Below are 17496 nucleotides of genomic sequence, written 5' to 3'. Positions count from 1 at the left end.
AAGAAGCACTGTTAGCGTCAGTTTATATGTTTAAAAATTGGGACACCCTTTTGTGGTACGGAGGCATCAATTGCATTAGATCTCAACAGTAATAATGTTAATGGCTGTGCTTAACATTTATTTTGATGTAGTTTATTGTCCTCTGGTATTCTTTCTCTGCCTTTGGCAAACTCATGAATGTAAATTACTGTTTGTTCAGCCAGAGTTTAGAAAAAAATCTCAGTCCACTTTTCTGAAAGAGACTTGTAGCTTCCTGGCGATACTGTGACCAGATGGACTCACAGGGATAGCCAGGTCTATGGTGTGCTGTGATCTAGTCCACGCCTGTTTTTGTGTGCTGTTCTAAGACATTTTCTTCCTTTTTCTTGCAGGAGAGCCGGAATTTAAATATGTTGGGAATATGCATGGGAATGAAGCTGTTGGAAGGGAGCTGCTCATCTTCTTGGCTCAGTACCTGTGTAATGAATACCAGAAAGGGAACGAAACTATTATCAACTTGATCCATAGCACGCGTATCCATATCATGCCATCTTTGAATCCAGATGGCTTTGAGAAGGCAGCATCCCAGGTTTGTAAGTCTGTGAATATAAGAATAACTAACGATGTATATTAACCTGAGGGAGGATCAAAATGACACTTTAATTTAGCAGTTTTACAAACACATGAACTCTGTGGTGATTGTTGAATGGAGCTGTGTAACTGATATATTTTCTAACAGTACAGTAGGCTTGTTCTGTTTAACAAGGATTTTATACTTGAGCTGGTATCACAAATAGTTTTCCACAAATGGCCATCTTTGTTTTAAATGAATATACTGCATTTTAAAGTACAAAGATGTTTATGCTTCATGCATATTCTTTCATCCGAGTTCACTGACCAAACTACTTTCTGAACGAGTAACTTCTAGGAATACATCACATTTCTCAAGTGGCAGAAAGGGAAAAAGCTGATGTTCCCTTTAAGACCATTCTCATGCAATCACACTTACGTGAATTATTCACATCCATTAGTGCTTTATCTCAAAATAAGGAAACTTTGTGACCTGTCTTTTTAATAATAGCTCTGATTCTGAATTTCAGGCATAAGGTGCTTTAGTTAATCTATTAGTCAGACTATTTAGCATGTAATTTCGGATAAACACTCAGTCAAGAGAGGTACTAATGCATAGTTAGCATATGGAGGCCAAATAGAACCCTGATATGCTGTGTTTATAGTGCGTATTATACTCTAAAAGAAAATGAGAATTTTCTTGTTCAAGAAGATTTATTGTTTTTTTTTTTTTTTTTTTAATATAGAAATGTTGATTCTTTTTACATGACTATTTATGGTTAAATGTCAAACCTGATTAAGCTCTTCATTAAACAGATTCTTACAAAGTCTTTAAAAATCCACCCTCAGACCTCTTTAAACCATGTCCAAGATGATATCTCCCTCTAGTGGCAATAAAGCAGAAGCTGTCCTCAAATTGGTGCCATATTTCACTTGTTTGAAATCTCTTACCGTAGAGATACAGCAATAACACAATTTGAAACTTTTTCTTTAGTCAAAGTACATTTGCTTTTACAAGATTTCTTTAAAAATTACTTATTATCTATAGTATAATTTCCATTAGTGCTGCTGTTCTAATTTAGCAGCATCTTGATCCTACAGTGTGTGACAGTAAATTTTATATACCCCAAGACTAAAACCAAAAATCAAACTAAACCTATTTTACAGAGTACTGAAAGCTTAGAGAGACAAGCTAGGGAAAACTATGCACCCTCAAGGTATTTCCTTAAAGCAAACAAAACCTATTGTAAAGAAGTAGCTTAAAGAAAAGATTGTGTAAAACATCTCACTTCATCTTTATTCAGTGCCACCCTTGCAGTGAATGAAGCTGATGGTCACTGCAAAAATAAAAATACAGATTAAGGGAAAGAAAGATTAAGGTCCTTCTTAATCCTGAAGCCATTTAGAGGAACTTTGAAGCAAATGCAAATGTTCCTTGCAGCTGGTAGATACATCTGCAACTGCCTTGGTACTCACTGAAATGAAGTCTGTAAGTCAAAAGCGTGTGTGAAGCAATGGGAAAAGCCAGGTCTCAGGGGAAGACTCAGTGGGCACAAACTGGGCAGGCTCTGGAAAATCTGATGCTGCTGGTCATTTTGCCCATCCTTAGTCCAGATCTGCCACAATGGGAATGATCATTTCCTCTGAGACAGTGAAATAGAGTTTTGTTTTGTTCCTGCAGAGCTCTAGGAAGACATACAGGTAACTCAGCTGTTGGTGCTCCAGGTTTTACTCCCACACAATCCATTCTTGTTCTTGAGTACAGGAGAAGTAAAACCATGATGAGAATTTACATGGGTAAATATACCCACATAAGGGTTGGTGCTTCAGCTCATTAATCTGTCAATTTCCTTTCTCTGTCTGCTTCTTTTCCTCATTTAGCCCGGTGAACTTAAAGACTGGTTTGTTGGTCGAAGTAATGCCCAGGGAATAGATCTAAACCGAAATTTCCCTGATCTGGATAGAATAGTCTATGTTAATGAGAAAGAAGGTGGCCCAAATAACCACCTGTTGAAAAACATGAAAAAGGCTGTGGACCAGAATCCCAAGGTAAGTAAGGGCTGTAGAGCCAGTTTCTTGTGTGCCCATATCCTCCCTTTTATGCAACAAACCCTAGGAGCTGTGTATGCAGTCTTTCTGTGATTCATGTTCTTGAAACTATTTTGTTCATTTTTTTTGTCGCTTTACATTTATTCATCTGATGGCATCTTGTAGTAAAACCTTTGATCTGTATTGGTTAATCCTGAGACAATTCCTCATTCAAAACATGCTTTATTTTTAAGGATAGGGATTGTGTAGCCTTCTCCCTTGGTCTGAATAGATTTTCTTGCAGATATTCAGCATTTTACCATTGTCAGAAGTTCACATTGTCAGAAATTATACTGTTGGCTAGATAACTATTCTCACATATAATGTGCATTTTTGTTAAGCCTAAGACTTAAACGTACAGGTATTTTTACATCTGGAGTTTTTATTTATTTATTTATTTATTTATTTTTATTCTTTTTAAATCTTCTTGCATTTACCCTCCAGGTTCAAATTATTAAACAAAGTAATTTTACTTTCAGTGCATAGAATTAGACTACATACTATCAACATATATTTTGAATTATTTTCCCTGGTTTTTAATTTGATATGCTTATTTTCAGCCATAATAAAAGGATAAAAATACTGAGATATATTCTTAGAAAAATACTTCACTCTGAACTAATTTACACCAGTTTCATGACTGATGTGTATCTACTTAGGTTCTGATGTAAAAGATTGATCCAGATCTCTATGAAGCCAAAATAAAAATGCTGCTCATTTAAATGCTTGTACAACATGTATGATCGTAGTATAGTATACTATAGTATACTATAAGTATACTGTAAGTAAGTAAGTCTCTACACTGAATAATCAAATTGTAACAGATGGTAATGCTGCTTTGTTGTAGCTTGCTCCTGAAACGAAAGGTGTCATTCACTGGATTATGGATATTCCCTTTGTGCTCTCTGCCAATCTTCATGGAGGAGACCTTGTTGCCAACTACCCTTATGATGAGACTCGGAGTGGTGTGTAGTTATGAGTTGACATGAAAGTGCAAGAGATATAAATACTTACTCTATACTTTAAAAATTATTCCATGTTAATTATTATAAATATTATTATATATTTATTCTATATTATATTATTCTATACATACATAAATATGTGGATCTATATTTACTACACTGCTACCTGAGATTCACTTGTAAACATCATATCATGGCATTGTAATGACTTAGTTTAGTATTAATAGTCATTAATTAAAATTATGTATTTAAAGCTAGTCACTGTATGACCATGTTGTCTAGATTTTAAGACAGATTGCTTATTCCAGTAGAGTTACATTACAAAAATGATGTAATACCTGAGGGAATCATGGTCCCTCATGTATTTAATGAAGTAACTTAGGTCTTAAATTAGCTGGGCTGCTTATACCCTGCTAAATGAAGCCAGAGAGATGCATCTAGGCTGTCTGTATGATCTAAGGTTTATCTTCTTGAACCTTTAAAAAGTGAATTTCTGAAAGTGATTGTATGCTGATAGAAACAACTATCATTGTTTCTACTTTTTCAGTATTGATCACATAAAAAGAAGGGTCTCTTTGTAGCAGAAATGCTATCCTTTAGCCTATAGTATTATGGACGCATGACCGAAGTGATTTGATGGTATTGTTAGAGATTGACTTTCTTCAATATACTCTCGTACAGTTTAATTGCAAATCCTCTTAAGATCAGACTTTAAAAATATCTATGGAGACACATTTTTCTATGTACTGTGTTCTTAAAAGAATCCAAAGCCTAGAATGTAGACTTTTTGGTGCACTTTGAAATTAATATTTTTGTATAAATCACCTTAATAATGGGGCAACTTGATACAGGCAACTGATTAAGGATTGGGGAAATGTTAATGTTATTTAAATACATGTAATGCAATATTAGTTGATGGTGCTGTAGGAAACTTACCATTGTCCAGGAAATTTCCAAGCACCATCTTGCTGTACAGTGCTGTTAATCTAGGTTATGGCCTGTGACTGCATTTTTAACAATCCTTTTTCTTGGACCATTTTTCCTTCCTAGGCAGTGCTCATGAGTACAGCTCCTGTCCCGATGATGCTATTTTTCAAAGCCTGGCTCGCAGTTATTCTTCTTTTAATCCTGCAATGTCTGATCCAAACAGACCACCGTGTCGTAAAAATGATGATGACAGCAGCTTTGTGGATGGAACGACTAATGGCGGTGCATGGTACAGCGTCCCGGGAGGTGAGACCCATGGCTGGGGGTTCAATGTCATGGGTGGTTATTTCAAGCTTGAGTTTTCACTCTGGGAACTTATTCCCACAGACTGGAATACCACAAGGTTATCCACAATTTTTGGTCTGGTTAAGGGTAGATCAAAGGCTGATCACTCACCACAGTGCGTCAACATAATCTCACAAAGCGCATCATGATTCCTATTCAAATATTCCTCTTTTATTGCTTTGTCGAAAGTATTTCTTAATTCAAGGTTCAGGTCATTGCAAATGTAATAGCTCTGCAGTGGGTGAGCAATTGCTGTGTTATCATGATGAAGGTTTAAGTTAAAAAAATAAAAATACCCCCCCCCCCCCCAACAAACCCTAATGAGAGATAACAGGCTAATAACCATTCATTTTAACCTCAATAACAAAAGTATCCATCCTTGGAAGATACGGAACAGCTTTGTGGCCAGTGCTGAAGATAATGGAAGAAAGGAAGTTTGTCCTTTGATTTCCATGGGAACAAAATCCAGCCATGAAGATAACTTGCATTTTTATACTTCTTGGCTTAATTAGTACTTGATTCATGCTTAGGTGGTGCCTAGACTTTGGCAGAGCCTTTTGTGCTAAGAGGACCAGCAGAGCTACTGCGGTTCCTTGAAAACTGATTTTGTCTGTTTGGGAGTGTAGCTTGAAGTCAGAGCTTTTGTTCCTTTTCAGTAAAGTTTTTGATATTTCATTTTCTTTGCAAATGGAATCAAAGCAGATTTGGGAATATGTAGATTCTCAATCAAGCAGAATCTTCTGTGTTGCTAAACTCAGTTGAAACTTCAAGTGAAAATTCAGCTGGGGATTTTTGATCTGGAAACTCAGATAGCGTGTAATGGTTTGTCTGCACAAGGGCTTTGTTGATCTGTAGCAGATAACTTTGAACACAAATATACCAGTATTACTGTTTGCTTTCATCTTAACACTCAAAGTAACAGCCTCTGAATGAATTAAAAATTTTTATGTGGAATGAGTAGGAATCTCTCAAAGTGTTAGGTAGTCTCAGTGACAGTCTAACCAGGCTTCTCAGGGGCAGCATGTTTCTTCTGCTATGGTACCAGTGTCAGAGACTAGCGATGACATAAAATGTTGGCATTTCTGAATACTGTTGAAAAGCAAGAGTTTTCCTTTGTGTGAAGCTTTCCACAGACTTTGATTTGGAACCATTAAAATATCCTTTACAAAATGGTGTTTGCATAATTGAAAAAAAAGAGAGCTGAATGTGAACAAAATATTAAAAGGTTTAACTATTAAAATTTGTTTCAATTGAGTCCAAAAATATCAAATACTAACTGTAAAAATGTGGACATGTTTAACTTTTAGCTTTTTTCCTTAGGAAAATGTTATCCATTGTTTTTGATGAAATGCTTTTATTCTGACTAAACTATACATGCCAAAGGCATTTTTTTTCCAATGGAAAAAAAATTGTTGGAAAGCTTGAATTATGTCTTCTTTTTGGATCTTATTTTAAGTTAGACTGGAAATTCCCCAAGGGAGTCCTTTCTTTTTCTCATGTATTTGTACAGAAATTAGTAGAAAGGAATCCTAGTTCTAATCCTGGTGGTGTAGGTAATAAAAAATGGAAAGGTGACAATAGACTGTGGACCATACAGCATGAATTGATTTTGTTGCTGTTGTTTTTTCCTTCAAGTGTAAAAACTAGCTGGCAAGCTGTAACTGTTGACTGAAACCTTCATGCTAATAATTGCCACAGGCCAACTTAAGAAATAATAATAATAATAATAATAATAAAAAGACAACAACAAAAAATAATGAAAACAATTCTCTTGTTTCTATGTCTAGGGCTAAGGAAGATAACTAAACATTGCTTAGTTCAAGTTAAGATTTTCTTGGAAGCTTTATTCTGGAAAGCTAGCTGACATTTTGCTATCCATATGATAACACACTCAAAGTTAGTGGTGTAAGCTGTTGAATAGCTATGTGTATTGCTGTAGGAAAAGAGTTCCATTATATATCCTTATTAGAGGTTAGAATTTATCAAGAGGAAACTCTCTGGAGACCTTGTCTATTCAGTGTCTGCTCTGGTCCTGAGCTAACGTGGCTCTTCCCTGCCTTTGCACCTTTGGGTTGCTGTGGGCTTGTTCTGGGGCCTGTGAGCGTGTTTGGTGGCATCCCTGTGTGATCTCTGTGGAGGCAAAATAAAATGTGACTTGACACAGCTCTGTAAAGAAAGAACTGAAGTAATGTGACAGAGAATAGAGGTAGAAATTAGGTGAGAGTGGTACTGGAGCTGTGTTTGGTGTCAAAAGGAAAGCATGGCTTTAGCAGAGCATTAGCAAGGAAAGAGAAAAGAAGAAAGTGGGGAATGGAAGAGCTCAGTGAGAGAGGCTGTGGTCTCCGAGATGCTTTCTTTGATAGTACCTCATCACACCAAGAACTCTGTCCTATGAAGGGCTGATTTTTCTTTCTAACAGGTTACTAATGTTAATGTTGGCCTATAATGCTTGTTATGGTGGTCCTGGTTGTGCTGCATCCATTTCTTTGCCTCTGCCCTTCTCCCACAGGTGAAAGGCAGCACTGCTTGGTGGGCCTGGGTCTTCATATGTATGCAGAGATAATACATTGGTATGAGTATAGGGTTTTTTTTGCATGTATTTTTCTGAGTATCTGGGTTCTTTCAGTAGGAAGACTGGATGTTCACTGGCAGAAGCATCTGTTAGCAGCCTTGCCTCAAACTGGAAGTAAGGATGTACTCTCCATTGCATTTGTTTTGTCCTTACCCTCTTGAAAATCTCAGGACTTGTCAGCCACAGGCAAGGTGGCAATTCTCTCAGGCTTTGAAGTTTTCGTGTGGAGAGAGCAGATGGAGTACAGGAATATTTGACACTAGTTTTGTCTCTTGATACACTTTTCTGTGAGTTTTTTCTAACTATTTGCTGCGTAGTAATTACTTTCTTCTGTGGAGCAGGAGCACAGAGGCAGTCAGCCCCCACAATGGCATCTTTGTGCTAAATCTGAGACCATGATACCTGTTACACTTGTTTTGCATTAGTTGTCATCTGTAATTAGTTGATCACTGTAGGTTTTTCAGAGCACAGCAAGCAAAAGCAAAGAGGTGATTTTTTCTGTGTTTAGGAAAGGCCCTTTTAAGCCATTGGACCCCAGGCAAAAGCAAGCCTATACATAAAATCTGTGCTATTTTGAACACTGGTCTTCTCCCTGTCAGCATGTAATTAATGATTTCACTAATGCATAAGAAAGCCAAATTAAATTTGCACAGGCAGCTTTAATTTCAACAACAATAATGTGTTTTTTTTTTTTTTTTTTTTTTTTTTTATGTACCTTTTGTGTGGAATATCTTTTTGGAAATATGAAAGAGAAGAGCTGATAGCGATGAAGTACTAGCTGGCCATATGTGTGTTCTGCTTGTTCTGTCATAGAGTATCACCTGAGTCTAATCAGATCTTTATGTCGTTACAGAAATATAATTTCAAAGCAGCTTCCACTGCAATGTTTGTAGACTATTGTTTAAATGTCTTTTTATCTTCAGATGCTCTTAAATCACTCTTGGCACTCCATTCATTCTTAACTTCAATTACCCTTCATGTTACCAGATTTGGAAGCAATGTTAAAGAACGTTTGTTTAGGATTTTATAGAAGCATGTAGGAGGCACATGTTCTCCACATTCTGCACAAGGCTCCATCCTGTCCTGCTAGAAGTTACTGTCTTCTGATGTGTGGAAGTGGTCCTAGCTTAGTGTTGTAGTTTGTAATTCAAAGTCTAGGCAATTATGATGCCTGGATGCAAGGGGCATACCCCTGCACTCCACTTTCTTTTCAAAGGTTGGAGTTCCTTTTGTAAAAGCTGAATAAATGCTTTTTTTGTCCTGTATTCTGTGCTTATTTACATAAGTACTAATGTGGGAAACTGTAGTCCTTCAGAACAGTGCAAGAGAGGAGTGTTTGTGTGTTGCTCAGTTGCAAAGAAAAATAATACTTGTGGTCAGCAATGAAGGGTGTGAATATCAGTTATATCTGAGGTCTGCTAAGCCTTTCTGATCTTCAGGGTGGCTTCTGCTAAAGTGTAGGAAAATAAGTTTTGCTGTCCTTTGTTAACATGAGAGGCTTTGGGAGTGTGGTGATGTGCGTGCATGTGACATGTGCCATGTGTGTGACAAGGAGGAATAGGGCAGTAATAACAGATTCAGCCACTTTTACAAAACTTGAAACTATATTTCTGCTGTCCTTGAGGAAGTAGGGTGTCCCTGGTATCACCTTGCTTTGGGAGAGAAGAGGGAGAAACTTCCTGAGAACTGGAGCAGCAATGGTCCGGAGCTGTTGGCATCACAGTAAATTACATCATGCCCTTTGGCTCCCAGTTCTTCTCTTCATGGTTTCTTGTAGAAGAAAGGCAAGAATCAAGAAAAACAACATTATCTGGTGTCTGGAACATATGCCTGGCAGTCAGCACTGCGGTCAGGATTTTGCTCATGACTCTCTTGCTCTCTTGCTGTGTGCTGGTGAATGGTCCATCTTGCATTGTGTGTGGTGAGACATCAGAGCCAGCCCTTCCTGGAGCACTGTTTGTCCTAATATTTCAGCCATCTAAAAAAGCTTAGAAATAAAAAGCTTTAGGGGGTCTGAACAGTCCCTGCTCCTCTTGTTAGTTAGGAGTCTACGTGCCTGGTTGGCAGAAAACAGACTCTTCACCCATATGTGTTGGCAAATTCCCACCTGACTCAATCTGTTTGCTGCCTTCAGTGTTCTCTTTTGGGTATGACATCAGGTCTCTGGGCATTGCTGAGCACAGTGCCAGTACTTTGGTAAGGAGCCTACATTAGGTCTCATACTTAACTTGAATGGGGCAACACAGAGCTAAACAAAGTAGCTGCTTTTAAATCCTTTGGTGACCTCCATGGGAATGCTCAAAATGCTTGGTAGCTTTTTTATTTTCAGCATTTTTATTTTCACATTTGTGAGTCCAGTGATTTTGCTAGATACCTAGACTGGGAGGGCAAGTGTCATCTGTATCAGCTTCTGCAAGGAACGTATTTGTAACCCTCCTGGGGACAGCCACATTCCCACTCCAGCTGCTTGATTCACTTAGAAAATTGTCTTGGTTTTCTGTTGACTGATTCGCAATAGGCAATATTCCCATGTAGCCAGAGGAGTGCCTCAGAAGTGCAAAAGAGTATGTCGTTCCCGCCAAGTTTTTATGCCTAGACATATATATTTTTATATATACTGTATATATTTTTAAATTCATATGATTAAAGTTGCATTAATAATGAGGTTTCTCTTATTGCATTGAAAGCTACCTAGTATTTCTTTTGCAGAGGCTTTGAGTGGGTGGGAAATATTCCTATCTACAGAAAAAAATAGTGGGATGTTTGCCTTTTTTTTTTTTTTTCTTTGTGGGAAATCATAAATATTTGGTATTTATTTACTTTGGAACAATGCAAAATCCACCACTAACTCTCTTTCCTGGCATTGCAGGAATGCAGGATTTCAATTACCTCAGCAGCAACTGCTTTGAAATCACAGTGGAGCTTAGCTGTGAAAAATTCCCACCTGAAGAAACTCTGAAGGGCTACTGGGAGGACAACAAGAACTCTCTCATTAATTACATCGAGCAGGTAACAAAAAAGAGGATGGGAAAACTCTAGTTATTGTATGTGAAACTTCTGAACTTTGTCCTGTGTGCATATCTAATTCTAAAGTTTATATTATTCTGATTGGTACTCCATAGTTCTTACATGTCTCTGTAAATAAATCCTTTGTGATCTTTCTAAACACGTGGAAGAAGAGAGGAAAAAAAAGATGTATAGTATGGAGTCATCCCACCTTACTTCATCTGTTACAGATATCTAACTTAAGTGGTGCATGTTGGCCTTCTTAATGAAGAGAAATACACATCTCCAGAGTATAATTCATCCCACCAGCACTGATGCGTACACTGACAGAAGATGAATTGCCCTCTGCAGATAACTGTGTACAGAACATAAGCTATGAATCAGTCTGGATATACAGGGAGCCTAGATGATGAGGCTGGGCTATAACTGCCTGGCAGTTCAGTGTAAGGCCAGGGGACATCTGTAATCCCAGTTTTGTAGATACTCATCTGCTCTGCGATTACATGAGCTGCTGACACTGAGTGAAGTGCTTTTCCTGTGATTAAAGTGAGTGATTCAATTAAAAATGATACAGAGTCTGGTTAGAATTTTAAAGCACTGTTATGAGTTTAGATAACCTTGTGCTAAATGGGTTGTTACAAGTTAAGACTCCTGAAATAGATCTCTGTGTGAGTTTTTTGTCCTTTTTTTTTTTTTTAAAGGATTACATGCCAATGCAAACAGGCTGAACCGAAAAGAAGATTCCAAACACTGTGGCAGTTTCAAATGTCTGTAATCCAGATATTATAGTTAGAGACTGCAAATATATCTGGCTTCATTAATGGCTACACACCTAGGATTGTGAAATCAGAAACACATTTTTTTACCAGAGCTGGTCAAGTAACACAGTAATTTCTTTATGAAATTTTATAAATTTGTGCATAAAATTGCATAAAATATTTGTATGCATAAAATATGCATAAAATTTATTTATGCAGAAATGTTTTATTTAGCCAGAAATTTGAAACATTTGACTATTTGAAATGTTTGAGTTGAATAGTTCTGGAAGTTGTATTTAGGGTGAAGAACAAGCTTTATCTGCACTGGAATTTACATGTATTATGGGATCCGTATATCAGCTATCTAGACATTGTTGAGCTCCTTAGTGTATGGGTTAATTTTTTCTGAGTCATGGAAAACTCTGGTGTCACTGCATTTTCAAAATTACTAACATGTAAGAGATTCATTTGCCAACTTCCTTTTCTCCTGTGGAGCTGCTGGCATTATCCGCAAAGCTCAGATGGTCTATCTGGCATTGTTTTTTAACTCATACATGGTAAGAGATCCAGCCCCATGCTCCAGCTCCCCAGTGACTGCTGAGGACATTGCAACTATGTACTTTATGCTTTTCTCAGCTGATCTGTGTCAGGCTTCTGCCACAGTGTAAACTGGAGGAATCTGGTGAACTAAATTATAGCAGCTGAATACATCACAGAGCTTCTTAAAGGAGAACATCACAGTCTCAGACAACAAAAAAATAAAAATGTGTGAGACAGAAATCTTCTCAAATGCCACAGAATCAAAGCAAATCTTTGATTCTTCCCCGCACTTCCCTGCTTAATTTCCAGGCCCTCAGTAGGATTCCTATCTGCACAAATTCAAAACTTCCCATTCTGCCCAGAGTTGAGAGCTTCTCTGTGGAAAGGTGCTTGCCTCTGAGGAGCTCAGTCTGCTTTCAGACTAAGCTACAGGAATACCAGCAGGATTGTCTCCCTACACACTGCAGTCAAATCAGTGCTTTAGTTGTATATATGCTGGGAACAGATGGGTTAGATAACTCTGATGTTTACTGGGCAGAGTAAGAAGTGATTGTAAACTTTGGTCCCTGCTCTCAGGTTGTCTTACCTTAAACATTAGGGCTACTGCTATTCCTCCTTTGATTTTAAAGAAAGCAGGGAACCTGGTTCAATTTTTAAAAACTGAACAGAGAAGGTTTTAAGATGGAGATTCCAAAAGCTCAGCCCTGCTGCAGCCAGGAGAATGCTGCCCACAGGGCAAGAAGGAAGTAGGACGTGACCCACCATGGCCTCTCTCTTGCAGGCCACACGGGGAGTGCTGTGGCTCCAAGTGATCCCAGCTCAAAGACCTGGGAGCTTTGGGTGCTCAATGAAGAGAGCTCAGGCATCTCACTCAAGGTCCTGGATTGCTCGTGCAAGTCCAAGTGCCCACTTTTAACTTTGTTAATGTGTGACTTTTACGCTGTTGTGTCCATTATGGGCCCTAAATTCTTACAGCTGATGAAACCTTAAAAACAAAAAAGAAGTAATTTCAGACTGTTTTTCAAAACTTTTCAGAACATTTATTAATTCCCCATGACAAATACTTTCAAAATAGTGTTTATGTGAATTATGATTTGCTCTGTGTTTCTGAGAAATGTTTGCATAATGCAGAGAAATTAGTATATCAACTAATTTTTTTACCTCATCACTGTTTGTGCCATTATGATGTTTAATAATTATTATATATATAAAATTCTATATTTAATAATAATTAATATTATCAATATTAATATTATATCTATACTTATTAATAATTATCTTTGATAGTTGTCAACATGTAGACTGGGATCCATAGCATGCATCCTTAGATATACATGTATCAGTATATTTCACTGATGAAAATGCCTTTTCTTAAGAATTGTTAAATAATTTCTCATGTGGTTTTATTTAATTATTTTAGATTCATCGAGGAGTGAAGGGGTTTGTTAAAGATCTTCAGGGCAATCCAATAGCAAATGCTACAATTTCTGTGGAGGGGATAAGCCATGACATTACATCAGGTGAGTACTGCTATATCCTCTGCTTCACAAACTAGGGCCATTTCAGATCTTATTTAGCTGATGCCTTAAGGTACCAAAATTTTGGAGCTAGAAAAACATATTGTGCCTCAAGAAGCTTGTTATCTGCAGGATTTCATGAATATTCCTCCAGCTGCTTACTCTCAAAGGAGCTGAAGACCCGTTGTTGGGAGTTAATGGATCTCCAGCATGGATTGGTTCTGATGGCTCTTGGTTATTCATGCTTGGTTTTTCTACTGATTTGTGGTGCAAGCAGTGTTTCACAAATGTGCCAGAATGTAAAGTTCTGTTGGCAGTGCTGTTTTGAGTCGAAAGCCTAAATGGCAGTATAAAACTTATATTACGATGTGATCATACCTTTTCATATGTAAATTCTTGAAAGATTTTCAGTTTACATAAATTTGTCCTGAGAAGGTAAATTCTCTCTGCTGTTGTGTGATTTTTTCTTTCTAGAAGGGCAGTTCTAAGAGAGACAAATGTCATGTTGGTGTTTATAGAAAATTGTGTCACCTCTTGGGTGTTACTGTGCTTTATTCTATGAAAGAGTTGAAGGTAGTTTGCACAGTGCCAACTTGCAGACTTCCCTATGGACCATGCTTTCTTATACTAAATGGCATTTGGTTGTTGTTGTTTTTACAAGATACTAATTAGAAAAACAATAATAAGATCATGCATAAAGCATTGGCATTTTACAATATGATAATTTTGCCAATGATACGTCTCACCGTACTCTTACAGAGATGCTAAACACAATGATACAGGACAGGTAGACCCTCAGTTGGCTTTGATTGTGTTCTCACATCACCTGCTAGTTGGGCAGCATTTCTGCCAAACAGAACAGTCTCTTATAACATTAACTACCGTCTTTCACTACATATAGGAAAGCAAAAGGTATAAAGGCTGGAAATAAATTTTCAGGGAATAAGCTTTGCAGAGATACTTTGCAGTATAAGAGAGTGATACATAGAATACTCACACTTCTATGGTACAGAAGGGTATTGTAGTGAATCCCCTTACATTATTGTGTCTGTATATGCCTGGAAGTTGCATTCTGTCAAAACAGTGAGGAAAATAAGTATGTAAATTTTAGCACATTTGAAATGAAGGACAGATAATAAAATTTTTATTCGTCTTTTTTTTTTTTTTTTTTTTTTTTTTCCCCCTCTTTCTCCTGCTCCTTTGTTCATGACTTAAAATTCATCTTTGTTTCATTGCCAGGAAGTAGAATAGATCATTATCGTTGCTTTGCAGCAGTGTTTGCTTTTCCTTTTGTTTCATAAAGAAAAAAGTCTGTGGACAACTGGCTTGACTACTAACATTTTTTGACCATGCAAATTGCAGACATTTAAATAATATTTCCCCAAGCATGGACAAGTGCTTTGAATAGCACTGCTAAATGGACTTTGTAATAATTTGTCATGCTTTCTGAAGTTCTGTGTGGAGACATTTGCAATATTAGCCTGAGACAAATCAGATGATTGGCCACTCCTTGTGCAGAGAGGATCAGATTCTTTGTGGAAATGGTAGAGGGTCATTTCAGAAAACAAGATTATGCATTTTTATTCTGTGGCAGAGAAAGATTGTCTGAAGTAACAGTCAGTGCAGCAGGAGCCCTTCTTTGACCTCAGTGGATCAAGCTTTCATTTCTTTTTTCAGTTAAATGGAAGAAAAAAATCCCTAGACACAGCCTGGATACTGAAACCTGTAGATACTGATACTTTCAGGGGTGACACATGGAAACGAGCATTTATACATGTAGCTATCTCTGCAATATAACTTGAGAAAAGTAGTCTTGTTTGTTTGAATTTGGGGAGAATAAAAATTATTTACATTTGGATTTCCAGAATATCGAGGGATATCAAAAAAACATGCTGCATCGCAGGCAAACTCAGATGCTTGAAATTGGCTGTGCATTGGTGGAGTCCTTCTAAGCAAGGCTTTTGTCCTTTTCTTCAGCGTGCTGGAGAGCCTTCCACTTCAGAAGGCAAAATCTTTTGTGGGGGCTACAGCACAATGTCAGAGTTAAAATGCTTGTTTTGATTACCTGAAAAGAAGAAAGTCTGTGGTGATATATTTGTACAGCCTTTACAGAAAAATTCTTTCAGACAGCCAAAAGAAGAGGGCTGACAGGAACACAAAAGATGCTGACAAGCTAGACAGTCCATTTTACTTGGCTGCATAACTAGTTTTATACATATTTATATGGTTTTATTTTTTTCTTCTTCTCCACAGCCAAGGATGGTGATTATTGGAGACTGCTTGTGCCTGGAAATTACAAACTTACAGCCTCGGCGCCAGGTTATTTAGCAATAACTAAAAAAGTAGCTGTGCCCTTTAGCCCTGCTGTCATGGTAAGTGCTCATGTGTACATCAGTTTAACATCTATTATGGCAAAAAAAGAAAAACTCTCTCTTTTTCCCCTTCATGGTATTTGTGTAACCAGGAGGTTATTTTTCAGAGTATTACTGATATATGCTATTTTAGAAGACAGTCTGGAAATCTGCTTTTCTAGTATATGCTGTGTAAGCCACTAAGAGTAGTCTCATTTTAAACTCACTTCGTTTCCTTACAGTCTTGTTTAAAACAAGCTGACACAGAGAAGGATAATACTGAAATATTTGTATGTTTCTTATTAGTGGATGCATGGCTAGCAGATCAGATAGAATCTGATCGGTATGGCTGTAAATTTTGTGGCATAAAGAGCAAGAGATGTTGAGGTTTTCAGTGAGACTTGGTGTTTGTAGTCTAGTTTGTAGTGACTACCTGCATAGGTTAAAAATGATGTTCAGCTCAATTAGTGAGCTAAAGAAAAGAATTTGGAAAGCAACTCAGAAAGATAATGATGGAGCTGTGCTTCATATAGATACCCAGCATGTATGGCGAGTAAAACTTAGCTCTGTTTGAGAGTTCAGAAGCATTTTTAATTCATCCTCTGTATAAGTGTAGATTCCTCTCATAAAAATTAAAATAGATGCTTATTTCTGTAGTGTGTATCATACAGGAAGATGTACATCATATCTACACTAGTGAGCCATATGTCAGAAAAGCTCCCTGGATTTTCTTTATGGCATAAAATAGAATACATGTTTTGATATGCTGGGAGTCCGCACTGTTAGGTGATAGACAGCAGAATGCTGATGAGACACAGTATTATATGCTAGAAGATTTATGTGCCTTACTACTATTTAATTTTTAGTTTCCTTGGCCCATATTTTTTTAGACAAGTTTTTAGACAAGTCAAGGACTGGTCACATATCTGTTTTCTTTTGGAAATTTTGTTATACGTCTATATGCAGTTTAAGATAAGTTTACTGTACTGATATGCAAGTGTTGCACATATTTAAGTCAGCCTCAAGAGACTTTGTAATAGCCTGAAATAGGAAGTACGTCCATAAGGCTATATTAAACAACAGCTTTCAATAAATAACTCTTCAAAATATCAACTTATTTCTCTCTCTGTCTCTTACTGAAGTTATTGTTTGTTTCTCTTACTCAGGTTGATTTTGAACTGGAGTCGTTATCTGAAAGAAAAGAAGAGGAGAAAGAAGAGTTGATGGAATGGTGGAAGATGATGTCAGAAACACTAAATTTTTAAATGAAGATTTTGGCTTTACAGCCATGAATCTTTTATGTGTTGATTTAGTATATTGTACTGTGGAAAGTCCCTATATTTTAGATTTTGTGCACTTCACAATAATTAACTTTTTTTTTTTCCAGTCATCTTTTGATTCATATGAATAAAAATAACTACTAAACTCCTAGGTAGATACAGAAGTTATTAATTTTCTTTCATATTGTTATAGAAAATCTACTCTTATATACAAATCAGAACAAAATGAGTGAATGTGTCTGCAGCCTATATGGAAGTACAATCTGTTGTGTATTATGTACAAGTTCAGAATATGTAGGTTTAATCTTGGTTTAAAAATAAATAAATAAAAAAAAATGCTGTAGTCAATTCCCAATACTGCCAGAAATATTTGACAGTGCATAGTAGTAGACAGTGCTCTTACCGAGTTCCATAATGAATGTTATTGAAAAGATTTATAATAAGTGTGGTAGTGTAATGATGTTTTACAAGGATTAAAATACAGTATAATATTTTGTATGTTTCTGGTGTTGGGGCTATTTAAATACATAAGAAACATAAGCTTCTGGCTTCATTTTAATAAGCAGAAAGAATCTGCATAAGCTCTTTTATTGAAGAT

At 36.9% G+C, this 17496-nt stretch overlaps 1 protein-coding gene across 1 annotated transcript in view; it reads left to right on the top strand.

Moving 5' to 3' along the window:
• CPE (carboxypeptidase E) overlaps positions 1-17216 on the top strand; it is a 54839-nt gene extending 37623 nt beyond the window's left edge. Inside the window, exons 2-9 of the mRNA XM_032186850.1 lie at positions 372-568; positions 2431-2598; positions 3485-3602; positions 4653-4835; positions 10316-10455; positions 13171-13270; positions 15521-15639; positions 16785-17216. Of these exons, the coding sequence (XP_032042741.1) occupies positions 372-568; positions 2431-2598; positions 3485-3602; positions 4653-4835; positions 10316-10455; positions 13171-13270; positions 15521-15639; positions 16785-16883 (1124 nt within the window). The 3' untranslated portion in view covers positions 16884-17216. The remainder of the gene's footprint in view (positions 1-371; positions 569-2430; positions 2599-3484; positions 3603-4652; positions 4836-10315; positions 10456-13170; positions 13271-15520; positions 15640-16784) is intronic.
• The last annotated feature ends 280 nt before the right edge of the window (positions 17217-17496 follow it).

This window comes from Aythya fuligula, chromosome 4 (genome assembly GCF_009819795.1).
Source record: "Aythya fuligula isolate bAytFul2 chromosome 4, bAytFul2.pri, whole genome shotgun sequence".
Taxonomy (NCBI): Eukaryota; Metazoa; Chordata; class Aves; order Anseriformes; family Anatidae; genus Aythya; species Aythya fuligula.
The sequence above is the reverse complement of the archived record's forward strand: the minus strand, read 5'-3'. Positions and strand labels throughout refer to the sequence as shown.